Below are 27,385 nucleotides of genomic sequence, written 5' to 3' on the forward strand. Positions count from 1 at the left end.
GGCCTCCCTGATCTCCAGCTAGACAGCCAGTGAGCCTGTTAAACTCAAAATTGGACCACCGTCACTTCTTACAATCCTCCAACTCAAATCCCACTTCCTCAGGCCCCCATGTAGTACATAATTCATCTCCCCCACAAGTCTGGCCTTTGCCTGCAGCTAGGGGAGGTGACGTCCAGCCCCCCCATCTTGGCGTGAGCCATCAGCCATTGGGCAATGTGACCCCTGGAGGAAAGGTCAGACATAGGCAGGATGTGACAACCTGGGAAAAGCTGGACACCAGCGGCTTGGTGGTCACACAGGTCTACCAGGAGAGGCCTCTCATGTCCAGGGTCTCCCGGGAGAGGACATGAAGCTTCTCTACACATCTTGCCCTTGGCTGGCCCTGAGCTCCGAGGTAGGCAGCTGGCACGGTGCTTACACCACCTGGGTCACTGCATGCCACATCAGAGTGCAGGTTCAGTCCTGGCTCCTCCACTTCCAATCCAAGCTTCCTGCTAATGTATATCCTGGGAGTGGGAAGTACAGTAGTAATGGGCCAAGTACTTGGGTCCCTGCTACACACATGGGAGACTAGATGGAGTTTGAGGATACTGACTCTGGCCTGACCCAGCCGTGGCTGTTGTGGGCACGTGGGGAGTGAGTCTGCCTAAAAACAGTAAATAAACCTGAGTTCCGAGTCACTGCAGCATACCATTCGCAATGGTAGTCACAGGGACCATGAAGCAGCTACTGGTAGCTGAGGTCATGTGAGGTCACATGAGGTCAACGTTTATCAAACATTCTGCACCCCGTAACAGCCTCACTATGACCTCATACCATCCCCTGCCAACCTGACCTCATCTCTCTTTCCCCCAGCTCTCCTCAGAAACACCAGCCATGCCCCAGCCCACAGCACCCAAAAACTACCTGCAGGTCCCCCCAAGGTGAGCTCCCTCCCTGAGGCCTTCTACACAAAGGTCACCTCCTGGGTGAGGCCTCCTCTAGATCCCCAAACAGCTCTTGCGCTTTCTATCCTTCTTTGAACACTGGCAACCACACAATAAACAAACTGTATTCATCTTATTCATCCTTCCTCTTTCGGGAGAACCTACGTACAGCCCAAGGAGGCAGGGATTTCTATACTTCCCCCCTGCTGTAACCAGACCTGGAACAGTTCCTGACACATTCTGAGCACTCACCAAACTTTCAGATGAATGACCTCTTGTACGCTTTGGGAATACCTTTTAGGGCCCAAGGATCCCATCTCTGGGATCCCACTCTCTGCCTGAAAAGGCCCAAATTTGCAAAAACAGAAGAACTGACCCACACTTGGCTGGAGAATGTGCTCAGGGAGAAAAGCTAAGACCTCAGGAGAGCACTCGGCCTGGCCTGAGTGAGGAGGCAACCCTGACACCTCCTAACTGTTGACCTTGGAAGGCCCCTTCTTCTCTGGGTCTTCGTCCCTAATGAATGGATGAGCTGGAGCAGTCATAATGGAACCCTGGCTGAAATCACTGTGGGGCAGGCCCGAGGACAGGAGTGGAGAAATTCCTTCTGTGACGTGTGACAGAGGGGTAGAGGGAAGACAAGACCTCTCCAGGCAGGGGTGATTTTTATTTGAAGGCAGCGAACATCCCATTTGTGGGTACATCTGTAAATCTGTAACAGTTATAAAAAAAGGAAAGAGACTAGACCCCAAAGGGCCTGGGGAGGGGGAGGGGAGGGCTCCAGGTCCTGGTCAGGCCACATAGGGGAAGTGGAGCAGCAGCCCCTCGTGGGGTTCCAGGTTCAGGTGCTCCAGCGCAAGGGAGGTGCCCTCCTCACGGCCCGGATGGGTGCTGAGCAGCAGGTCAGCCCGGGCTGGCAGACTGGCACCGGCAGGCAGGCTGGAGGCCCCCAGCCTGGCTGACAAGCTCTCGTCCCCAAAGTTGAGCACTACCAGGAAACGCTCATTCTGGTCCCAGTGGCGGACGTAGGAGAAGAGGTTGGACCCGGTGGAGAGTGCGTGGAAGTCACCGTGCAGCAGGGAACGCTCCTTACCCCGCTGGTCACTCAGCCGCCGGAAGAGGGAGAGGAGGGAGCCAGAGTCTTCATTCTGGCCCTGGGAATGATGAAGACATAGCAGTCAGGGTGACAGGGTATCCTGGGTGTGCAGGTTTCTATAAGCCTCTGCCCACCCATGAGGAGGCCTTACCTTCACCGTCATGTTGGCGCTCACAGAAGCACTGGGCAAGCTGGATTCATCCCACAGCATGACTGGGGCTTTTGCAGGCTGGAAAGCAGAGACCCAGATTCAGTCCTCTCTCCCTTCTCCATTCTCATGAGCACACCCACACCTAGCGAACTTTCACTGGACAAGGAAGCAGGCTTATAAGGCAAAATCCTGGCAAACAGACTATCCCCTTAGCCAAGAGGACTCCAAGACAGCCAGGAGCTATGTCCCTTAGGTCTCTGCTCAATTTTTCCATCAGGTTTTTTGTTTTTTTGTTTTTTTAAGATTTATTTGAAAGGCAGAGTTAGAGAGAAAGAGAGAGAGAGAGAGAGAGAGAGAGAGAAATCTTCCATCTACTGGGTCAATCCCTAAATGGCTATAATAGCCAGGGCTGGACCAGGCTGAAGCCAGAAGCCTGGAACTCCATCCAGGTCTTCCTACACAGTCAGCAAAGACCCAAGTACTTAGGTTACCCTCTCTGCCTTCCCAGGCACATTAGCAGGGAGCTGGGTTCAAAGTGGAACAGCTGGGACTCAAACTGGTGCTCACATGGGATGCTGGCATTGCAGGCAGTGGCTTAATCCACTGCACCACCAACACCAGCCCTTCATCAAGTTTTCTTTGGCCACTATGTAAAACATACCCCTTCCCCTATTTGCTAGATCCCCTACCCTGCTTTCTTTCACATAGCATTTATTAGCACCTGGCATCTTTATTTGTTTATTATCTAATCTCAGAATCCCAGTTTTGTGTGCAGTACTGCAGCCCCAATGTGCAACAGATTATCCAATAAACATCTGCAGAATAAATGAGTGGCAGGCACTGTAAATATCAGCCTGAGGAATCAACTCCAACCCCGAGGCATGAAAGCCAACCAACACCTTCGTGGTTTACCCCGTCCCAGCACTCACTGCCACTGACTTCTCCGCGTATTCACCTGGTACCCTCACGACTGCGAGTGAGCTCCTGTGAGGCAAGAGCCTATCACAGAGCGGCCATCATCCAAAGGATGAAAAAATGAACGACAGCTATCATACTGAATGTCTACCCAGTGCCACACATGACCATCAAAAACAGGCCCTGAGGGCTGGCGCTGTGGCACAGTAGGCTAATCCTCCGCCTGCAGTGCTGGCATCCCGTATGCCAGTGTGTGTCCCGGCTGCTCCACTTCCAATCCAGCTCCCTGCTAATGGTCTGGGAAAAGCAGCAGAGGATGGCTCAAGTACCTGGGCCCCTGCTACCCACGTGGTGGCCTGGCCCAGCACTGGCTGTTGTGGCCATCTGCAGAGTGAACCAGTGGATGGGAGATCTCTTTTTCTGTCTCTCTCCCTCTCTATAACTCTTTCAAATAAAATACAAAAATCTTTTAAAACTAAATAAAAATAGGTCCTCTTTAACCCTAATTTTTTTTTTTTACTTATTTATTTTCATCTGAGAGATAGAGATCATCCATCTTGTGGTTCATTCCACAAATGCCCACAACAGCCAGGGCTGGGCCAGGCCAAAGCCAAAATCCTGGAACTCAATCTGGGTCTCCCACATGGGTGGCAGGGACACAACTACCTGAGCCATCACCTGCTGCCTCCCAGCGACTGCATCAGCAGAAGCAGGATCGGCAGCAGACCCAGACCTTGAACCCAGACACTCTGAAATGGGAGGGGTCTTACATGCTACAGCAAATGCCTGCCCTAGTCCTAACCAGTCTACAAGAAATGCAAGATCAGAGAAGACATGGCCAACACTCAAAGGGGTAAAATAATTTTCCTGAGGCCAAACACTGACTATGTGACCGACCAGGAAGCAAACCCAGATGTCAGTCGGTCAGGTGCCAGGGTAGACAGCGCACAGTACCTCTCCAGGAAGGGCAGCCGCCTGCAGGCCAATCTCATCCCCGTAGCTGAAAACGGGGGTCCCGGGCAGGGTGAAGAGCAGCAGCTGGTAGAGTCGGAGGAGCTGAGCTGGCACGAAGGAAGTCAGGAGCCCTGCCTGCGACAACTGCAGGGACAGTGTAGACACTGGTGAGCCCCTGAGCCCACCTTGCCTCCAACTCCCAACAACCCTTTCTTCCAACAGGCTCCCTGCTCCCCTGGCTCCAGCCAGTGTGGTACTCACACTCCAGCTGCACCAGTGACTGTCAGTGGCATTCAAATACTGGGTGACTAGGAACTTCATATTCTCCCCAGAGACGCCGGAGGCTGACAGGTACGAGCTGGTCAACAGCAGATCCTTGGTGGATTCGAGTAGGCTCAGGATCTGATGAAGGTCCGAGGACTCTGTCCCTGCAATCAACAGCCTGCACAGGGCAGGGGGATGTCAGGTTGGCACAGGACAGCAAAAGAACAATGGAGGTAGAGGGGCTTTTCTGGGCTCAGACCCCCGCGTCTTCAGACCCAGACCTCCACGGCAGGGCTCCCACAATGGAGCTGAGCCCGGAGAACGGCCATCTGGCACTCACCTGTCTTCACTGAAGCTCTTAGTGATGTTCCGCCACTCAGCCAAGTGTAGGGCTGCGTTCTAGAAGGAACACAGCAGAATGAAGGAGCAGGAAGCATTCCCGGGCCCTGACTGAGACCCTCTGTTCTCAGTCACACTCTGCCTCTCACATGGAGAGGAAACTTACCGTCAGATTCCCCACGTCCCGAACCTGGAAGCCATCCACGCCAGCCTGCAGCCAAAAATTCAGAGCATCCTACAGGTGGCAAAAGAGCAGAAAAGATATCAGCAGCTGGGCAAGGCTCAGAAAACGCCAGTCCACGCCAAACCTCGCCCACTTCCCCACGACTTAGAGCAAAGTCATTTGCTTTGCCCGAGTCTCATTTTCCCTCCTCGTTCACAAAGGCTTAGCCGCTGGTCCCCCTCCCATCGATTCTCTCAGTGCTGTAGCATTTTACTCCTCTGCTCCTTTCCCTGGCAAATCATACAGCTTCATCCTTGACAGCTACAGAAAAGTGTGCCCCTAAACACAAATCGAATGTGGAAAAACACCCAGGGTCATGGTCAGGGAGCAGCAGAGACAGTGCCTAAATCACAACGTCCCAAAGCAAGTTTTCTGAAGCCTGGGGAGGGTGGCAGCTCAAGAGCTGGTCAGATCAAGACCGAGGACAAAAGAACAAAATTCAAAGCCCAGCTGCAGGGCAGCTGAGAGGAAGACGTGAAAGAGGCCAGCTCAGCAGAACAGGCCCTGGCTGGAGGCCTGGCACTCACAGCATGAGCCCCACGCCCACCCCCCACCCCCCACAGCCCTTTCCTTCCCTTCCCTTCCTTCCTTTTTTCTACTCTGTGTGCTTCCCCTCTAATCTCCATTTTCATCTGAGGCTCTCACCCCTCACAACACACCCTCTGAAAACATTTCCTGATCAATAACTCTTGACCTTTTTTCTTTTTTTTTTTTTTAAGATTTATTTATTTGAAAGGCAGAGAAAGACTTATCTTCCATCTGCTGGTTTACTCCTCAAATAGCAAAGACTGTGCCAGGCCAAAGTCAGGAGCCAGTAACTCCATCCTGGTCTCCCACATGGATGGCAGAGTCCCAAGTAGTGGTCTATCCTCCACTGCCTTCCCAAACACATCAGCAGGACGCTGGACTGGAAGCAGAACCAGCACTCCAATACAGAGTGCCAGCACTGCAAGCGGTGGCTTAACTCCCTGTGCCACAGTGCGGGCCCCTATTAACAACTTTTCCAGGGTTTGCCACCAGATGGAGTTCTGGACTCCTGCCACCAGCCCAGCCCAGGCCTGTCTGTTGGGGGCATTTGGGGGATGAGCCAGCAGCAAATGGAGGCTTTCTCTCTGTATTTGGAAAAGAAAAAAATCCTTAAAGGAGCTCCCAGCAACTGATAAAAGCTGAAGTGGATGGCCCCAGGGGGCCTATTCAAATACTGGAGTTCAGAATTTTCTCTCAGCATCGCAGGTGGGAGCTTGGTGCAACATATAAAATACCACCTGGATCAGCCATTCTCACACCACACCAGGAGTGCTTGGGTTCAAGTCCTGGCTTAGCTCCCACTCTTCCTTGGGAAGCGGCAGGTAATGCCACATGTAGTTGGGTCCCTGCCACCCATGTGGGAGACATGATTGAGTTCCCTTCCCCAGATGGTACAGGGATTTGAGAAGCAAACCAGCAAATGGAAGATCACTACCTGTCTTCGTCTCTCCTTGTCTTTCAAATACATTCAAAAAATTTTTTTAAAAAGAATCATGGTGGCCAGCGCCATGGCTCACTAGGCACACCGGGTTCTAGTCCCAGTTGGGGCGCCGGATTCTGTCCCGGTTGCCCCTCTTCCAGTCCAGCTCTCTGCTGTGGCCAGGGAGTGCAGTGGAGGATGGCCCAAGTGCTTGGGCCCTGCACCCCATGGGAGACCAGGAGAAGCACCTGGCTCCTGCCATCGGATCAGCTGCAGCGCACCGGCTGCGGCGGCCATTGGAGGGTGAACCAACGGCAAAAGGAAGACATTTCTCTCTGTCTCTCTCTCTCACTGTCCATTCTGCCTGTCCAAAAAAAAAAAAAAAAAAAGAATCATGGCGGGGCCGGCATTGTGACAGAGGATTCAGTCACTGCCTGCTGGCTGCTCCACTTCCAATCCAGCTCCCTGCTAATGTGTCTCAGAAAGCAGTGGAAACAGGTCCAAGTGCTTGGGCCCCTGCACCCATGAGGGAGACCTGGAAGAAGCTCCTGGCTTCAGCCCAGCTCAGCACTGGCCTTTGTGGCCATTGGGAAGTGAACCAGCAGATGGAAACACACTCACTCTCTCTCTCTCTCTCCTTCTTTCTCTGTAACTCAGCCTTTCAAATAAATAGATCTTCAAAAAAAAAAAAAGTCCGGCGCCATGGCTCAATAGGCTAATCCTCCACCTTGTGGCGCCAGCACACCGGGTTCTAGTCCCGGTCGGGGCGCCGGATTCTGTCCCGGTTGCTCCTCTTCCAGTCCAGCCCTCTGCTATGGCCCGGGAGTGCAGTGGAGGATGGCCCAAGTCCTGGGGCCCTGCACCCCATGGAAGACCAGGAGAAGCACCTGGCTCCTGCCTTCGGATCAGCACGGTGCGCTGGCTGCAGCGCGCTGGCCGCAGCGGCCATTGGAGGGTGAACCAACCGCAAAAAGGAAGACCTTTCTCTCTGTCTCTCTCTCTCACTGTTCTCACTGTCCACTCTGCCTGTCAAAAAAAAAAAAAAAAAAAAAAAAAAAACAGCTGCCAGCCAAGTGTCAGAATCTGCCTCCACTGTTTGTTCTGCCCATCCTGACTAGCCAGTGTCCTAAAACCCAGGCCTCAGGCCTCAGGAGCTGGGGTGGCATTCAAATCCCCTGGAGCCTGTCCCTTTAGGAAAGGCAGAATCACTTGGGACTGTAGGTCTAGGGTACCTCACTTACATGAGGGAGAATCAGGTACCCTACGTGGTTACACAGAGAAGTAGAAGAGATCTATAACACACTTGGCATAGTCCCAGACATAGGAAGCCCGGGCTTACGATTTCACACTGGGCTCCATGCCAAAGACATCAAACAAGACCTGGGAAGCCAGTCAGGACAAGATTCCCACAAAGAAAGGACTTCCTCTCCCAAAAGAAAGAAAAATCAAACTTCCAGAGTGACATCTGAGAAATCCCCTTCCTGGCCCTCTGATCCTCAGCGCAAAGGAAATAAGAAAAATGAGTGGTCAGAAAAGGAACAAGAAAAAGCGCGGGTGCCCTGCTGGCCCATCCTTCCGGCCATGGGCGAGACATCCCTTTGTGGATCCAAGGAGCCAAGCCCAGGTGTACAAGGCTTGCTGGGAAGGGCTCAGCACCGCGCCCAGCATGTGGCTCCCAACGGCTATCAGCTGCAACACACGCACCTTCACCTTGGTGGCCACAAGGTCAACCTGAGTGGGGAGGAACCACGAGTTCTGACCCAGGTAGTTAGGAGTGAGGTCCAAAATGACGCGGATGCCTGGAACAAAGGAGGAGGAAGAGGCAGTCATGAGAAAGACTTTGGGGTAAGGGAAGGGAGGAAACCCCAAACGCAAGTCTGCCGAGTGTTTCCCACGTGTTACCTGGTATAAAAGTTTGGCTTTGAGGCCTGGCAAATCTTTTTCCCTTCAAACAGACATGAGCTCAATCTTAACAAGGCTGAGCTATGGCACCCTGGGCTGCCCATGACAAAAGTGAGTCCTTCTAAACATGCTTCTATAGTGGGCTGTAACACAGTATTTTTGTTTCTTCCTTTTTAACCAAAGAATCCACTGCTTTACAAGTTGAAAACCAAGTTTCCAAGTTGTTAAAACCACTAATTTAGTTAAAGTCTACTTTGTGCAAATTGGGAGACCAAAGTGCAAAGGATAAACCGGCCTCTCGAAGTGGCCCCGCCAGGTCCACCGCCCCTGCACCAGGTGACAAAGCCATTTCAGGCTTCGATCTAACAAAGCTCCCCTGTGCCTGGTGGTAAAAGTGAGAGACAGGAGTAAACCAGGTCTCTTCCCAGGGTCCCTGGGAGCTGCTCCCTTAGGAAGCCCCACGGCACTCACTCTTCTTCTTGGCCGACTGCAGGAAGCTGTCAAACTCTTCCTTGGAGCCAACAGCCGGGTTGATTTCTTGCAAGTTGGTCCCGGCGACATCGTCCTCCTGATTCTTGTGAATGGGGCCCAGCACGAGGCCCTTCACCTTCAGAGTGCTCAGGTAATCCAGATGACCCTTCAGACCTGCAATGCGGAGGGGAGGGCGGGGTTAACGTCTCCTCTCCCGCGGCCTAAGGGTGAGGGGCGGCTGGATCACGAGGCTCAGAGCAGCTGATGTAAGAAGCCTCGCGCTTTGCTTCACAAACCGGTTGCGACTGGCTCCCACCGCCTCCGCGGAAGGGAGGGTGCTGAGTCAGCGGCTAGGCGGGGCAGGTCGGTTTTTCTTAAGAACCGTAAGGGCTACGTGCCCGGGAGCGGCGCCGTAATGGGTGGGGTGGAGAACCCTGCCGACACCAGGCCCAGGGACCGGGTTCGGATGAGACCAGGGACGGGTGGGGAGGCCACCGGGCACTCACCGGCGAGGTCGCCCGAGTCGCGGGCCTGGAAGGCCTGCAGGTCGCCGACGCGGTAGAGGGCGCCCTTGTGCCACCACCGTTGCACCGGCAGCTCGCGGCAGCGCGGCGCCCGCACGATGATGACCACCGCGCCGGCCAGCATGCCGATCCAGCCGAGCCAGAAGAGCAGCAGCAGCGCCCAGCGCGTGCGCACCCAGCCGGGGCTGCCCGCCACCTTCAGCAGCTCCTCCTTGGACAGGCCCGTGAACTTGGCCGCCGCCTCCGCCTCGTCTTCGGCCACCTTGATCTTCACCAGACCGTTCTTCTCGGCGCCTCCCGCCACGGCCATGGCCACGGCGGCCTCCGACGCCGCGTTCATCGGCTGCTTCTCGGGTTCCAGCTCGTTCAGCTCCACCTCCTTCATATCCACCTCGGTATCCTGGCTCATGGTGCCTGCGGGACCAGCGACAATACGCAACCCTCGGTCAGGCGGCGGCTCAGCCCCAGAGCTCTCGCGGCGCGTGCGACTGCCCAGCTTCCGCTCCGGCGTCTGCGGCGCGCTGGCCGGGGCTCTGCGGGCTGCGGGGAGCCCCGCCCCGGCCCGCCCCTGGAAGGTGACGCGCGGGCCGGCGTCCTGGGCGGGCTTGGGGCCGGGGAGAGGTCGTTTCTCTCCGCCCAGCCACCTCCTGGGGACCCCAGCTGCCAACGCTAAGCACCAAGCCACCTTTAGGTAGACAAAGTCTGGTGCGGGTCCTAAGCCTGCAGCCACCTGGTCTTCCCAACCCCCCCCCCCCCCAGCCACCCGCACTCAAAGCCCGCCACACCCAACGCTGCCTCCCCCACCTGCAGGCCTTGTGCTCTCTGGTCCCGCAGGGCCTGCTCCCACTTGTCTTTCAAGACTCATCTTGAATTTATTTCATTTAATTCCTCATGCAGCAACTATTTACTGGGCACCACTACAATACTTTGCTTCATTAGCTTTACTGAATGAACTCTAATCAGGCTTCCTGGCGATGTTTTAAGATGAAATCTGCTGGGACAGGAGAGTTGAAGCCAACAGCCTCGTCCTTACCCTACCCCACCAGCCAGTGGCTGGCGCCCAATGTCGGGCAGCAGGGAATCACATCCAGCAAACATTCCAGAGCTGGGGGCAGACAGAAGATGCTATGGCCAGGCTCTCCCCACACCTTACGGGCCCTCCCACAGAGTATGCTAAACTGCCGGGGTTCCCCCACCTGCCCCCCTTCATAATGCTAGGCCTTGGAGGCAGCTGGAGCTGCAGAGGCTTTGAAGACCTCCACCTCCTAAATCCCTCCCACAGAGGCCCTTGGACAGAAGTGGGGCAGACACAAGGTTGCGAGCAGGGACTACCAAACAACACTGTGAGGCGCCAGCACCTCGGGAACTTCTCGTTCCTGAGCAGTGCCAGCTGGGTTATTTTCAGAGCGGAGCTCAAGGAAATAGGTTCTTTCTCCCTCTCCCACCTAGGCTGGGAGCCAAGATTGCTGTGAATTTGGAAAACCACAAAAGCCTTGAGATCTGAAGTCATAGAGAAAAGGGGTATAAAAAGTCTCAACCTCTGACATTCCTCTCGGCATTCCAAAGCCTCCACCCCTCCGCACCCTAGGATGGCTGGAACTACCTCCCAGGGGATACAGGCAAGTGGGTGGAGGTTCTTACCAGCGCTCACAAGATAACAAATCTAAGGTACTCTGGGCATGTCAGATAAAAAATGCCACCTAGGGGTTCTGTGTGGACTTTATCCCCAGCATGAAAGCTCAAGGTTCAGAACTGGGCCAAAAGCTCTCCCTGAAATGGTCTAGAACGTGTATCTCATTCAGCGCCCCATGGCTCCAGATGGCTGAAGCCGATTCCATCTGCACGCCTTTAAGAAGCTAACAACTTACACCCCAACCTTATCACCCGCCACACTTGCTACTGGCACTGCCCGCCAGCCACATCAGCCTGCAAACACCTGCCGGTCTCACACACCAGGCTTCCTCAGGCCTCGTCTGGCACTTCCTGTTTTCCTGTTCTACGCAAGCACCTGTTCAGTCAAGACCTCCTTCAAGTGACACACTTCTCTTGGTTCCCAGTCAGAATTACTTTCCCTCCACTACTCATCTACTTCTGCTACAGCTCTTGTCCCATTTATCATATTTCTTTGTCTGGATGTCTGTTTGCCCTGGAAGGCAAGTGGCTGGGGCCTTGTGCTATTTGTCTATGAGCCTGTGTGCTCAGAAATAGCATACAGAGAAAACAAAAATGAGAGAAAGAAGGAAAAAAAAAAAAAAAAAAACAAGAAGTAGCATAGAGTGAAAACAAAGGAACAAGAAATGGCATGCAGTGGTACTGCCTACTGTTTCCTGAGTAGATGAACTGTATCAATCAAGCCCAAACATTTCCCTCCTTAGGAACTGAAAAAAAGTAGCCATCTGAAGATAAAGGGATAAAAATGATAAACACTGTATCTTATCAAGGAGACACTGTGTAGGCAGGAAAACAAAGGAAGATTTGCAAATGTTCAACCAAAGCAGCAATAAATGGGGTGGGGGGAGGACAGGAAAACAAAAGATGGCAGAGAACAGCTAGGGATCCTCAAATAACACAATGGGCGTTGAGAAATGTAAAGCTTAATATTTACTATAGAACTGCAAAGCATATAATTTGTCAAGAAGAATTTAGATTTCAAAAGACTTGGGGTGGGGAGGGTACATTCTGGCACAGTGGTTTAAATCCTGCTGGGGATGCAGCAGCATCCTATATTGAGTCCTGGCTATGCCACTTCCAAGCCAGCTTCCTGCTGATGCTCACCTTAGGAGGCAGTGGATAACTGGAAAAGCGCTTAGGTCTCAGTCACCCATGAGACCCAGATGGAGCCTCTGGATTCCTGGCTTTGGCCTAGCCCAGCCCTGGATTTTGTGGGTATTTGGAAAGTGAACCAGAAGTTAGAAAATAGATCTCATGGCCAGCGCCACGGCTCAATAGGCTAATCCTCCGCCTGAGGTGCTGGCACACCGGGTTCTAGTCCCGGTTGCTCCTCTTTCCAGTCCAGCTCTCTGCTGTGGCCAGGGAGTGCAGTGGGGGATGGCCCAAGTACTTGGGCCCTGCACCATTGGGCCGCAGAGGCCATTGGAGGGTGAACCAACGGCAAAAAGGAAGACCTTTCTCTCTGTCTCTCTCACTGTCCACTCTGCCTGTCAAAAAATTTAAAAAAAAAAAAAAAATCTAAAAAAAAAAAAAAAAAGCCTAAGGAGTTGACATCTAGGTCCAGCATCCTCATCTCAAAGTCATCCCAATAACCTTCCAGCTGCAGCCCAGTATCTGCACTTGAAACGTCCTGCCCCTTCTACCCAATAACCATCCTTCCTCTAAGGCTCCTCTAAGACGGGGTGACAACAGCCAGGCTTCCCCTGTCTGATAACTGGAGGGGACCTCATAAAGGAATTTTTTGTATTTACATCCAATAAGTCCTTTGTTCGGGAAGAGGAGAAGGAGGGGGGGCAAGACCCATCCCCTTAGAAACCCTGGCCTAAATGTAAACTGCGCACTCTCTCCCAGGTCCTGTCTGGAGAGGTGCCCATCCGTTCTTACGGATGTCCCTACGCTAATAAACCTTGCTATGTTGCTTTCCCCTGCTCTCTGTCTCATGCCTGAATTCTTTCTTGCGCGAAGACAAGGACCCTTTGCTCCTCTGGTAACAGATTTCTTTCTTTCTCTCTCTCTCCTATGTTGCTCTGCCTTTCAAATAAATAAATAAGGAAAAGAAGAAAAGCAGTCCAGCTGCACAGAGGCAATAAGGTCCATGTGAGGCCTTTAAAATACTCAGGCAGACAGGGATGGGGGCCCTGAAGTGCAGAAGGCCAAGTTCATTTCTAACCCACCATTGCAAAAATCATGTCACATGTTTCCCAACACATGCGATTACTTGATCTTAGCCAAGACAGGGGAGTTTGTTCCCCGTTCCCCACCCCAATATGTAAAAAGAATTTCCACAGGCAGAGCAAAAATGTGACAGACAGACGGGAGGAAGGCTGGAAGTGTTTCAGCAGATCATCCCTGCCCGGCAGACTCTGCAACTCTGCCAAAGGCCGCAGTATTATTCCAAAGACCCAGAAACACAGCGGCCAGTCCAGCTGTGCCTTTAAAATACCATCAGCCAGAAGTCTTGAGGATTTTGGCCACCTGAAAAATGGATGCCAGCTGGGGTTAAGGAATTGAGTTTCAGTGTGGCTGAAATGAAAGCAGAGAAGGAGCCTGACCCAACTAAAAGGGCTTACTTGGCAGCTGCTATTAGAAGAAATGACGCCAGAATATTACTTTGTTATTGTAAATCCTGCAGGAGGGACACCGAGTGCTAAAGAAAGGAACTGTCAGCGATGTTTTTTCGTAGAGAATGGGGAACTACCGGGGTGGGGGGGGGAATGGGGCCAGCACTGTCGCATAGTAGGTTAAGTATCCACCTGTAGTGCTGGCATCCCATACGGGTGCCAGTTCAAGTACCAGCTGCTCCACTTCCAATCTAGCTCTCTGCTGATGGCCTGGGAAAGCGGCAGAGGATGGCCCAAGTCCTTGGGCCTCTGCACCTGCATGGGAGACCCAGAGGAAGCTCCTGGCTTCAGATCAGCCCAGTTCCGGCCACTGCAGCCATTTGGGGAGTGACCCAGCAGATGGAAGACCTCTCTCTCTGTCCTTCCCTCTATGTGTTTATGACTCTGCCTCTCAGGTAAATAAATGAATTTAAAAAAAAAAAAAAAAAAGGTGGGGAGGAGAGCATCCCAAGCAGTATCTGAACCACTGCCCTAAATGCAATAAAAAAAACTCTCAGTCACTGGGTAGGAAATTGGCTAGGCAGTTAAAGGAAATACACTCCAAGCATACCATCCAAAAAGTATCTGGTAGTCGCGTATGTTGGACAAATGAACAACACTGCAGCAAGCCATTCCCTCTAATGCAACCAGGTATTAGAAGATAAACACCAGAGAAACAGCCGCTCAATTTGTGGACGATGTGGAGAGGTACTTTTAACTTCTTACCCTTGGATGGATGACATCAGATACTCCATCAGAGACACAACACTTGATCTCATCCAAAAGCCCAAGCAGCAATACAAAACTTTAAAGTGCTCACTGAGGCCTTCCATCCCCAGCTCCTTCTGTACTCGTGGTCACAAAATACTGGCACGCATCCTCATTTTCCTCATGCCCTGTGCCCCCCTCCCCCCCCAAAAAAAAAAAAACTTTCTTTTGTAACATTCTCCGGAAGAGAGTCACTAAGTACAGTCCACACTCAAGAGGTACAGAGTTAAGGTCTGCCTCCCTAGCGGGAAGGCGCTACCCATATTATTTAGGATTTCTTGGTTAGAATATTTGTCTCCTTTAAAAAAAAATTACTGACTTATTTATTTGAATGTCAGAGAGGAAGAGGCAGGGAGAGAGAGATCTGTTCACATCTCATTCCTCAGATTGCTGCAATAGCCCGGACTGAGCCAGGCCAAAGACGAGAGCCTGGAGCTTCATCTGTGTCTCCTACGTGGGGTATCAGAGCCTGAACACATGGAACATCGTCCACTGCTTTTCCCAGGCAATTACCAGAGAGCTGAAGAAGTGGAGAAGCTGGAACTCAAAAGAGCACCCTTGAGATTCCAGCATCACAGGTGGCGGCTTTACCCGCTATACCATAATGCCAGCTCCAAGATTTGTCTCTTCCTTGCTATTTATGTATCCATTCATTTATTTATATGATTATGTATCCATTCATTTATATATATGATTATTTATATGATTATATGACTCTGATATTTATTTTATACTATGGACTAGAATACAGTGATTTGTTTTTTGCAACTATTACAGCTTTAGTTATAGTGCGCAGTTTCAGGTTGTCCTGTAACCTTTTTTTTTTTTTTTTTTTTTTGACAGAGTGGACAGTGAGAGAGAGAGACAGAGAGAAAGGTCTTCCTTTGCCGTTGGTTCACCCTCCAATGGCCGCCGCGGTCGGCGCACTGCGGCCGGCGCACCGCGCTGATCCGATGGCAGGAGCCAGGAGCCAGGTGCTTTTCCTGGTCTCCCATGGGGCGCAGGGCCCAAGCACCTGGGCTATCCTCCACTGCACTCCCTGGCCACAGCAGAGGGCTGGCCTGGAAGAGGGGCAACCGGGACAGAATCCGGCGCCCCGACCGGGACTAGAACCCGGTGTGCCGGCGCCACTAGGCGGAGGATTAGCCTAGTGAGCCGCGGCGCCAGCCTGTCCTGTAACCTTTTAATACCGCCTCCCCTTTTTCTCTCTCTCTCTCTCTCTCTTTTTTTTTATTTTTTTTTTTTATTTTTGACAGGCAGAGTGGACAGTGAGAGAGAGAGAGAGAGAGAGAGAAAGGTCTTCCTTTTGCCGTTGGTTCACTCTCCAATGGCCGCGGTGGCCGGCGCGCTGCAGCCGGTGCACTGCGCTGATCCAAAGGCAGGAGCCAGATGCTTCTCCTGGTCTCCCATGGGGTGCAGGGCCCAAGGACTTGGGTCATCCTCCACTGCACTCCTGGGCCATAGCAGAGAGCTGGCCTGGAAGAGGGGCAACTGGGACAGAATCCGGCGCCCTGACCGGGACTAGAACCCGATGTGCCGGCGCCGCTAGGCAGAGGATTAGCCTAGTGAGCCGCGGCGCCGGCCTTTCTCTTTTTTAAAGTGTACTTTGGGGCCAGCACTGTGGTGTAGCAGGTAAAGCTGACACCTGAAGTGCCGGCATCCCATGGGGCGCCGGTTCAAGTCCCGGCTGCTCCACTTCCGATCTAGCTCTCTGCTATGGCCTGGGAAAGCAGTAGAAGATGGCCCAAATCCTTGGGCCCCTGGGAGACCCGGAAGAAGCTCCTGGCTCTAATCAGCCCAGCTCCGGCGGTTGCAGCCATCTGGGGAGTGAACTAGTGAATGGAAGACCCCTCTCTCTCTCTGTGCCTCTCCACTTTTCGTGTAACTCTGACTTTCAAATAAATAAATAAATAAATATTTAAAAAAGAATAAAAAAAATAAAGAGTACTTTATTACTTTCTGGCACTACAAGATATTTCAGCTCATTCTGTATACCAGTGCTAGTATCAGCCAATTCTCCAAGGATTTCTGATTCCTTTCATTGAAGAATAGTATTAGAGCCGGTGCTGCGGCTCACTAGCTAACCCTCCGCCTGCGGTGCAGGCACCCCAGGTTCTAGTCCCGGCTGGGGCGCCAGATTCTGTCCCAGTTGCTCCTCTTCCGGTCCAGCTCTCTGCTGTGGCCCAGGAAAGCAGTGGAGGATGGCCCAAGTAGTTGGGCCCTGCACCCGTATGGGAGACCAGGAGGAAGCATCTGGCTCCTGGCTTCAGATCAGTGCAGCGCGCTGACCATAGCAACGATTTGGGGGGTGAACCAACAGAAGGAAGACCTTTCTCTCTGTCTCTCTCTCTCTCACTGTCTAACTCTGCCTGTCAAAAAAAAAAAAAAAAAAAAAAAGAACAGTATTAGAAACCAAGCTATGGGGGGGGGGGGGGCAGCGCTGTGGAGCAGCAGGTTAAAGCACTGGCCTGAGGCCTGAAACACCAGCATCCCATATAGGCACCGGTTCTAGTCCCGGCTGCTCCTCTTCCGATCCAGCTCTCTGCTATGCCTGGGATAGCAGCTGAAGATGGCCCAAGTCCTTGGGCTCCTGCACCGAGGTGGGAGACCCAGCGGAAGCTTCGGGCTCCTGGCTTCGGATCGGCACAGTTCTGGCAGTTGCGGCCATCTGGGGAGTGAACCAGTGGATAGAAGACTTCTCTCTCTCTGTCTCTGCCTCTGTCTGTAACTCTTTCAAATAAATAAAATAAATCTTTAAAAAAAAAAGAAAAGAAAGAAAAAAACCAAGCTATGGGCACTCAGAGGTCTTCTATTTATATATTTTTATTTCGATTTGAAATGCAGAGGGACAGACAGACAAAGATCTCCCATCCACTGGTTCACTCCCCAAAATGCCTGAAACAGCCAAGGTAGGGCCAGGCCATAGCCAGTCTATCCAGGTCTACCACATGGGTAGCAGGGATCCATGTACTGGAGCCATCACCTACTGCCTCCCAGGGTGCACATTAGCAAGAAACTGAAATTGGGACTGGAGCCAGGGCTCAAACTCTGGCCCTCCACATGAGGATGAGGCATCTCAAGCAGTGACGTAACTGCTGCACCACACACCCACCCATCAGGACGTGTCTTTATGAAGAGTTATCAATCAAAAATGTATCAGGCTCTGAGGACAGGCATTTGGCACAGCAGCTGAGATTCTGCCTGGGATGCCTACGTCCCATATAGGATAGAATCCTGGTTCTGCTTCTGAGTCCAGCTTCCTGCTAATGCACACCCTGAGAGGCAGTGGTTGATAACCCAAGCATTTGGGTCGGTCCCTGCCACACATGTGAGAGACCCAGATTGAGTTCCTGGCTGCTGGCTTTGGCCTGGCTGTTGCAGGCATTTGCAATGAATCAGCAGATGGACAATCTCTCTGTCTCTCTGCCTTTCAAATAAAATGAAAATAAATAATTAATCAGACACCTTCCTGGGATAAAAAAATTAAAAACAAAATACTACATAAAATTACCTTCAAGCCATGTATAAAAGATGTGTATGAAACATAAGAGAGTTTTGTGTTTAGACTTGGGTCTCATCTACAGGACATGTCCTTATGTATATGCAAATGTTCCAAAATCTGAAGCACTTCTGGTCCCAGCCTTTTCAGATAAGGGGTACTCAACCTGTCAGAAGTTCTTTTTAACATTCTCACAGCATAGGGGCACTAGGGATAATGACCACGTATGCAGCATAGACAACTGGGTAGAAAAGGGCATAGTGAGAAGAAACAGGTTTGTAGGGAAAGACAATGAACTCATTTTTGGAGAAGCTGACCTGAGATGTGTATGGGCCATCCTAGTAAAGATGTCTGGCAGGCCATTACAACCTCAGGAGACCCCAAATTGAAATGACATTTGGGAGACAGCAGAGTATAAAGAACAAATGAGCCCATGGTGATGGATAAAGTTAACCTAACACAGAACACGGTGAGTGAAAAAACAAGTATACCTAGGACAGGACCCTAAGGAATGTGTAAGGAATACATAGAAGTTGAGAATGGGCAAGAAGTAGAAAGGGGGCCAGTGCTGTGGCATAGCAGGTAAAGCCGCCTCCTGCAGTACCAGCATCCCATATGGGCGCCAGTTCTAGTCCTGGCTGCTCCACTTCCAATTCAGATTCCTGCTAATATGCCTGGGGAAGCCATGGAAGACAGTCCAAGTTCTTGGATCCCTGTACCCATGTGGGAGACCCAGACTGATTCCATACTCTGGCTGAGGCCTGACACAGCAGATGGAGATCTCTCTCTCTCTCTCTCTCTCTCTCTATATATATATATATATCTCCCCCTCTCATAAATCAATCTTAAAAAAAAAAAAAAAAGCAGGAGGAAATACAGGATATGGTGGTATCCCAGAAACCAAGTGTAGGAAGCACTCTAGGAAGGAGGGACAAGTCAACAGTGTCAAGTGCTACGGAGGTCAATGAAGTCAAGGAAAGATGAAATGTATCTGTTTGGATTGAGCGGCAAGAGGTCCCCAGTGATGTCGGTGAAAGCAGTAGCAATGTAGGGGTAGCTACAGGAACTAGAGTAAGGAGGGTTTGCAAGAGATTTCTACTTTGTTTTTGCTACTGTGACAACTCTTTTCCCCAGGCCAAAGACCCAATGTTATTCCAAACCCAAATATATCCATCCTATTAGACACTTGGGGATCTGGGAAATGATCACTGGAATAGAATTCACAGACTTGGGATCTAGAATTCAATACCTTTGCAAACATCCCAGCTGATAAGGCAAACTCATCGTTAAGGTGCTCTTAAGAAGCCTGCGAAGGCAATGGCCCACGCTGGATGAGGCAGATAGGCCTTAGGAAATGGTGCCGGAAGGAATAAGGAGGCTGAAGAAAGCGGGTGTGCTGGAATGGATGTTTATGTGGGGACAGTGAACTGTGATCCAAGGAAGGTGCTAGCGGGGGCCATGTTCACCAAGGCCATCAGGAATGGTGAGAGGGCACCAGCATCACGTAGACTGCTCCTCTGCATCCACACTGGTAAGAGAAGCAGTAACAGAGCTGAGCTAGAAGATGCAGGGGGAGGGGGCCAGCCTGTATCCCACACTGGCATGTCTGGGTTCAGTACCTGCCTCCGGCTCCTGATTCCAACTTCCCACTATGCAGACTCTAGGAGGCAGCAGTGATCGCTCAAGTAACTGGGTTCCTGCCACCCATATGAGATACCCAGATCCTGTCCCAGCACCCAGCTTTGGCCTTGCCCAGCCCCAGCTTTTGCAGGTATTTTTTAAGTAAACCAGGCTGACTGATTCTGTCTCTCTGCCTCACAAATAAAAATCTTTTAATCTATAAAACATTTATGAGGATGATACCAGTGTCTCTCATTAAGTAACAGAAGCACCAAGTGACCATACATCCAGAACTGTCGCATCATGAGTTGGATTATGTCAGATCAAGTCACAAAGTCAACTACCCCACACTGGAGTGTCTGGGTTTGTTTCCTGGGTCTGATTCCTGATTCCAACTTCCTGCTGGAAATGTACCCCAGGAGATAACTCCAGTGGCTGGGCTCCTGCCACTGACTTGGGAGAACTGGACTGGTTTCCCAGAGTCTGGCCCTTGTGAGAATGTGGGGACCACAGCTTGTCTCTCTGCCTCTCAGCCTCTCAAATAAGTTTAGAATTTTTTTTTTCTTTTATAATTGGCCACCAGCTGTTTCTACAGCCTTCCATTAATTAATTGATGCAGTGCCTCTTGCTGCCAGATGAGGGCAGGGTTGCTCCTCCAGCAAACACTCCACATAGCTCTAAGGGCAAGCCTATTTAAAAGATATTTATTTACTTTCACCTACTTGAAACACAGAGCAACAGAGAAACAGAGGGAAAGATACAGATCTTCCATAGGTGGTTCATTCTCCAAATGCTTCCAACAGGGGCCAGCACTGTGGTACAGCAGGTTGGGCCCCTGCCTGCAGCGCCTGCATCTCATATGAGTGATGGTTCAAGTCTTGGCTACTCCGCTTTTCTGTGTCTCCTTCTTTCTCTCTGTAACTATGCCTTTCAAATTAAAAAAATATATATTTTTTTAAGAAGAATGCTTGTAATAGCCAGTTTTGGACCAGGCCAGAATTCTATCCAGGTCTCCCTCGTGGGTAATGGGGGCCCAAGCACTTGAGTCATCACCCACTGTCTCCTGGGATGCAATACCAGGGAGCTGGATAGGAAGCAGAGCAGCCAGAACTTGAACTAGTCCTCTGATATGGGATGTGGGCATTACAAGGGTTGGCTTAACCTGCTGTACCACAATGCCCACTCCTCATTTTTTTAAACATCCATTAGTACATTTTGAGATATTTATTTGAAAAGATGGGAGAAAACCTTCCATCTGCTGGTTCATTTCCCAAATCCCTGCCAACAGTTGGCAGCCCAAATCCAGGAGCCCAGAATTCAATCCATGTCCCATGTGGGCAGAAAAGATCCAATAACGGCATTCCAGGGTATACATCAGATACATCAGCAAGAAGCCGGATCAGAAGCAAAGCCAGGCACAAACCCTCTGCTATGGGGGGCAGGCATCCCACTTGGCATCCTAACACCAAATGCTCATGTCAACCAAGTTCATTTGATAAGTAAAATACAGCAGCCAATGAATTAGGGATGGAAAAAGATCATTCAAAAATGTATAGGGAGGGACTGGCGCTATGGCACAGCAGGTTAACGCCTGGCCTGAAGCGCCGGCATCCCATATGGGCGCCGGTTTGAGACCCGGCTGCTCCACTTCCAATCCAGCTCTCTGCTATGGCCGGTGAAAGCAGTAGAAGATGGCCCAAGTCCTTGGGCCCCTGCACCCACGTGGGAGACCCAGAGGCAGCTCCTGGCTCCTGGCTTTGGATTGGCGCAGCTCTAGCCATTGCGACCAATTGGGGAGTGAACCAGCAGATGGAAAACCTCTCTCTCTCTCCGCCTCTCCTCTCTGTGTAACTCAGACTTTCAAATAAATAAATTTTTTTTTTTTTTTTTTTTTTTGGACAGGCAGAGTTAGACAGTGAGAGAGAGAGGGACAGAGAGAAACGTCTTTCTTTTTCCGTTGGTTCAACCCCCAAATGGTTGCTGAGGCCAGCGCACTGCGCTGATCCGAAGCCAGGAGCCAGGTGCTTCCTCCTGGTCTCCCATGCGGGTGCAGGGCCCAAGCACTTGGGCCATCCTCCACTGTCTTCCCAGGCCACAGCAGAGAGCTGGACTGGAAGAGGGGCAACTGGGACAGAATCCAGGGTGCTGGCGCCGCAGGCGGAGGATTAGGCAAGTGAGCCACGGCGCCGGCCCAAATAAATAAATTTTTAAAAATGTATAGGGATACACTAATAATTGTGTACTGAGTCCTACTGGTGTGTTGTATTCTGCAGGCAACAGGGATAGAAGGATATCAGATCTCAGGGATTTTACGGTAGGGGGAGGGGAGGAGGTGGCTCAGGCTTTGGGAAGGGAGTGATGGTAAAGAAACTGGCGGGGGCCAGCCCTGTGGCATAGAGAATTAAGCCACCACCCGCAGCACTGACATCCCATATGGGCACTGGTTCCAACTGCTCCACTTCCAATCCAGCTCCCTGCTAATGTACCTGAGAAGGGAGTAGAGGATGGCTTAAGTCTTTGGGCCCCCTGCACCTACATGAGAGACCTAGAGGAGGCTCCCAGCTTTGGCCTGGCCCAGCCCAGCCCTGGCTGTTACAGCTGTTTGGGAAGTGAACCAGCCGATGAGAAATTTCTCTCTCTCTCTCTCTCTGTAACTCTGCCTTTCAAATAAATAAAATAAATCTTTTTTAAAAGATTTTATTTATTTTGAGAGTTAGAGTTACAGATAGTGAGAGGGAGAGACAGAGAGAAAGGTCTTCCTTCCATTGGTTCACCCCCCAAATGGCCGCAACAGCTGGAGCTGCGCCGATCCAAAGCCAGGAGCCAGGCACCTCTTCCTAGTCTCCCACATGGGTGCAGGGCCCAAGAACCTGGGCCAACTTCTACAGCTTTCCCAGGCCACAGCAGAAAGGTGGACTGGAAGTAGAGCAGCAGATACTAGCACCAGCGCCCATATGGGATGCTGGCACCGCAGGCAGAGGATTAACCTACTGTGCTATGGTGTCAGCCCCAATAAAATAAATCTTTAAAAAAAAAAAGAAATTGGCAATGGAAACAGAGCTTCTCAATGTCTGTATTGGTCAGTTTGAACTGGGATGTGGGCATAAAACAATGGACACTGAAGGACTGTAGGCTGAGAAATCAAACTCGACCAGACTTTTTATTTGAAAAGATCACTCTGCAAACTTCAGAATATATTAGAAGGCAGGAAACCAGAGTCAGGAGCCAGAATGAGTCTACTGTGAAAACTCAGAGACAAGGGCAAGTCTGGCCTGTCAGCTAAGATGCCATGTCCCACATCGGGAGTGGCTGGGTTCTTCCTACAGCCTCCTACTAATGCACAAACTTGGAGGCAGCACGTGATGGCTCAAGTTCTTTGGTCCCTGCCACCCATGTGGAAGACCCAGATTAAGTTCCGGGCTCCTGGCTTCAGCCTGGCATAATCCTGGTTGTTGCAGACATTTGAGGGCATGAACCAGTGGATGAGGGACCTCGCTCCCTCTCTCTCTGCCTTTCAAGTAAAAAAAAAATAGTTTAAAAACGGACGATGGCCCAAGTCCTTGGGCCCTGCACCTGCATGGGAGACCAGGAGAAGCACCTGGCTCCTGGCTTCGGATTGGTGCGGTGCACCGGCCACAACGCACTGGCCACAGTGGCCATTGGGGAGTGAACCAATGGAAAAGGGAAGACCTTTCTCTCTGTCTCTCTCTCACTGTCCACTCTGCCTGTCAAAAATAAAAAATTAAATTAAAAAATTTTTAAAAATGACTCATATAAAGTAAATCCATGTCTATAGTTTTACTCATTAATTAATGAGGGAACAAATAACATTTAAAACTTATTTTTTAAAAATTTGTGTATTTGAAAGGCAGAGTTACAGAGAGAGGGAGAGAAAGAGATCACAATCTTCCATCCACTGGTTCACTCCCTGTGGGCAGCCTTTGAACAAGTTAAGGCGAATCTTGGCTTGTGGAGTTCCTGGGATAAGAAAGTCACATACTCCCATCCTGAAGGAGGATGATAATCAAGAACGCTCTGTGAAAATTATCTGTGCCACCAGAGGCCCCGATAAGTTGGTTACGTATGTTGTTATCTTTTGTGCTTCTTTGTTCTGCAGCTGGTTATGTATAAATACCACTGGGACTTTAGAATAAACGAGCCTTGATCAGCCTTGTTGTCTTGGCTCCATTCTCTGCGCCCTTGTCCCTCTTTTCATTCCCACTCCCTCCTTCAGGTTCCGTTCAACTGGTGCGGCAGGCCCGCACAACTCCCCAGATGGCTGTAACAGCCAGGGCTGGGCCAGGATGAAGCCAGGAACCAGGAGCTTCTTCTAGATCTTCCATGTGGGTAGCAAAGGACCCAAGCACTCGGATTATCTTCCACTGCTGGATCCAAGTGGAGCAGCCAGGAATCAAACCAGTGCCCAATGGGATGCCAGTGTTGCAGGTGGTGGCTTTACTCACTATACCAATAATGCCAGCCCCTTAAGACTGTTCTTAGGAGAATTCTAGCAAAGAACTACCATCTGTCAGTTAAGAATGCTGACATGAATTCTAATAGGAGGATACAAAACCTGCTAATGATTTATAAGGCAATGTGAAGTGACATCCAAATCAACAATAAGCAGGAAGTCAAACAAAAGTACTCTCTCCTAGAAAAGCAATCCCAGACAAGCAGGCCTGCTTATAACATCCAAAGGACACCAGACTTGCATATTCTCACATTCTGGCTAATTTTTCTTAACGGGGTCAACAGTAGAAACTAGACTTAAATAACAGTTCCACCACACTAGCTATGTGACCTTGGGTCAGTAACTTAATACAATACTCAGTTACCTCAGCTATGCTTGGGGAAAACAATGACTGTTTTTTTGAACTGAGGAAACACATATAAAACACTTAGCTCTGTGCCTATCATGAAAAAGCATTTAATGAATGCTAACATATTAAATAGTCAGTACTTTCAACCATTTTTTTCACCTAATGTTTCTCATTTGTCATTATTTGACACCCCTGCTTTTTGGCTCCAGTCAAGCAAATACATGCATCACACACACACACACACACACATACAAATATATACACATTTCACTAACTTGAGACTACATTCTTTGCTCATGGAACACTCTCTTCCTTATTCCAAGGAAAAAATATTCAAAATTCAACCATTTCAGAGATAATGGAACTCACATTATTTCCACCAAACTTCAATCTCGGATCTGGCATTGTGGCATAACAAGTTAAGCTGCGACAGTTCAAGACCCAGAGGCTCCACTTCCAACCCAGCTGCCTGCTAATCCGCCTGAGAAAGCAGGAGAGAATGGCCCAAATACTTGGGTCTCTGCATCCATGTAGGAGGCCTGGAAGAAGCTCCTGGCTCCTGCCTGGCCCAGCCCTAGCTGTTACAGTCATCAGGGAAGTGAACCAGCGGCTGGAAGACATCTCTTTCTCTCATCTCTTCCTATTCTCTCTGTAACTCTGCCTTTCAAATAAATAAATCTTAAAAATCTCTGCTTGATGGCCGGTGCCGCGGCTCACTAGGCTAATCCTCCACCTTGCGGCGCCGGCACACCGGGTTCTAGTCCCGGTCGGGGCGCCGGATTCTGTCCTGGTTGCCCCTCTTCCAGGCCGGCCAGCTCTCTGCTGTGGGCAGGGAGTGCAGTGGAGGATGGCCCAGGTGCTTGGGCCCTGCACCCCATGGGAGACCAGGAAAAGCACCTGGCTCCTGGCTCCTGCCATCGGATCAGCGCGGTGCGCAGGCCGCCACGCGCCGGCCGCAGCAGCCATTGGAGGGTGAACCAACGGCAAACGAAGACCTTTCTCTCTGTCTCTCTCTCTCACTGTCCACTCTGCCTGTCAAAAAAAATTTAAAAAAAAAATCTCTGCTTGACACAAATAAACTGCCCCAAGTTTTGTTTAACAACTTTTTTTTTTTTTTTTTTGACAGGCAGAGTGGACAGTGAGAGAGACAGAGAGAAAGGTCCTCCTTTGCTGTTGGTTCACCTTCCAATGGCCGCCGCCACCACCGCGCTGCAGCCAGCGCACCACGCTGATCTGATGGCAGGAGCCAGGTGCTTCTCCTGGTCTCCCATGCAGGTGCAGGGCCAAGGACTTGGGCCATCCTCCACTGCACTCCCAGGCCACAGCAGAGAGCTGGCCTGGAAGAGGGGCAACCAGGACAGAATCCGGCGCCCCAAATGGGACTAGAACCCGGTGTGCTGGCGCCGCAAGGCAGAGGATTAGCCTAGTGAGCCGCGGCGCTGGCCTTAACTACTTTTAAGGAGGGCAGATACTTGGCACAGTGATTAAGATTAAGTGATTAAGATTCCACTTGGTGCGCCAGCATTGTGGGACCACAGCAATCCATATGGGTGCTGGTTCGAGTCCTTTCTGCTCCACTTCCAATCCAGTTCCTTGCTAATGGCCTGGGAAAGCAGCACAAGATGGCCAAAGTGCTTGGGCCCCCGCACCCACGTGGGAAGTCCCAGGCTCCTGCCTTCGGATGGGCCCAGCTCCAGCTGTTATGGCCATTTGGGAGTGAACCAGAGGATGGAAGACCTGTCTGTCCCTCTCTCTGTCTGTAACTCTACCTCTCAGATAAATAAATCTTAAAAAAAAAAAAAAAAAAGTCCTTCTGAGTGAAATCATTCTCCATCTCTGCCCCAGAGCCTCCTCTCACCCTCCCGCTTCATCTTTTAAAAAGCTTTTATATATTTATTTATTTGAAAAAGGGAGAAACAGAGAGAAGTCTTCCATCTGCTGGTTCACTCCCCAGATGGCCACGATGGCCAGAGCAGGGCCGATTCTTAGCCAGGAATCAGGAGCTTCTTCCTGCGACTCCCACATGGCTGCGAGGGCCCAAGGACTTGGGGCTATCTTCCCCTGCTTTCCCAGGCCATAAACAGGGAGCTGGATCGAAAGAGGAGCAGCCTGGAAAAGAACTGGCGTCCATCTGGGATGCCGGCACCACAGGCGGCGGCTTTACCCGCTAGGCCACAGCACTGGCCCCCCATTATTTTGTAACCACAGTTCTATTAAACAGTTTACTCCCCACTTCATTTTTATCACAGCACTTACCTGCCCCCGATATATTCGTTTTCCTGTCTATCCCCTCTGTGCTCCGTGGACCCACGAGACACTGTATGCTCTGTTCCCTTCCGTACCCATTGTGCCTAGCAGGTGCTTAGCCTCTGGAAATCTCCATAGCTTCCAGAAAGACCATCTACTTTTTTTGAAATGCCCACTTTCTAGTGGACTGTCACTTCACAAGCTGTTGCAAATTCACAATCACTGGCCACCCTGGGCCCACATTCATACTCTGATTAGCTAACAGAATGTACTTAGAAATTGTAAGCTAACATTTTCATCTGGGTAAATCAACGCGCAATTCTGGATCTTCTTAGAAACTGACCATTGATCTCACAGAGACAATGTTCCAGCACGCAACGATCAGATGGAGCAGGGTTGCCCAGTCTAGACGCCAGATTTCACCCAGTTCACTTCCCTTAACCACACTGCTTGCCTGCTTTCTCCTGACTTAAATTCCCGGCCATTACACCTGTTAGTACAGAATTTTCCTTAAAAAAATAAAGTAAATGAACACTGAAACGCCTTTACTTTCCCCAAAAGGGCTGCACTTAAGGGTCCTCCCCGAGCTCAGCCCAGGGCCCAGTACCTGAGTCGCCCGCCGCGCTGAGACCCTGGATGCCAGGCCCCGAAGGAGCGCGGGGCGGCTCGCGAGGAACCGAGGCGACGCCGGTCGAGAGCTCAGGAGGTTCGGGATCCCTGGGATCCATGGAGGCGGATCACGCACACTGGCTTAGGATGTGTGAGCGAAGGGGGCTCCGGCTAGGCCGTAGGGGCAGCCGGCCGAGACCGGGAAGGACCGTCAGTTCGTGATGGAGGCCAAGCAGGGGGTCGGCGCTCGCGCGCACTCGCGGCACACTGCCGCAGTCCGCCGCAACCCGCCGCAACCCGCCGCAATGCAGTCGGCGCGCCTTCGCACGCCTCCACGGC

General features: G+C 51.1%; 1 protein-coding gene across 2 annotated transcripts; it reads right to left on the reverse strand.

Moving 5' to 3' along the window:
* Positions 1-1,574: 1,574 nt before the first annotated feature.
* Positions 1,575-27,333, reverse strand: SLC3A2 (solute carrier family 3 member 2). 2 transcript variants are annotated; one of them, NM_001082656.1, is given in 10 exon segments: positions 1,575-2,080; positions 2,174-2,251; positions 4,043-4,186; positions 4,304-4,484; positions 4,647-4,705; positions 4,812-4,880; positions 8,020-8,114; positions 8,689-8,862; positions 9,195-9,626; positions 27,045-27,333. In NM_001082656.1, coding segments are annotated over 10 exon segments (1,716 nt in total). In that variant the 5' UTR covers positions 27,166-27,333; the 3' UTR covers positions 1,575-1,717.
* Positions 27,334-27,385: the final 52 nt, after the last annotated feature.

The sequence above is a fragment of the Oryctolagus cuniculus genome, chromosome 1, assembly GCF_964237555.1.
Source record: "Oryctolagus cuniculus chromosome 1, mOryCun1.1, whole genome shotgun sequence".
NCBI lineage: Eukaryota > Metazoa > Chordata > Mammalia > Lagomorpha > Leporidae > Oryctolagus > Oryctolagus cuniculus.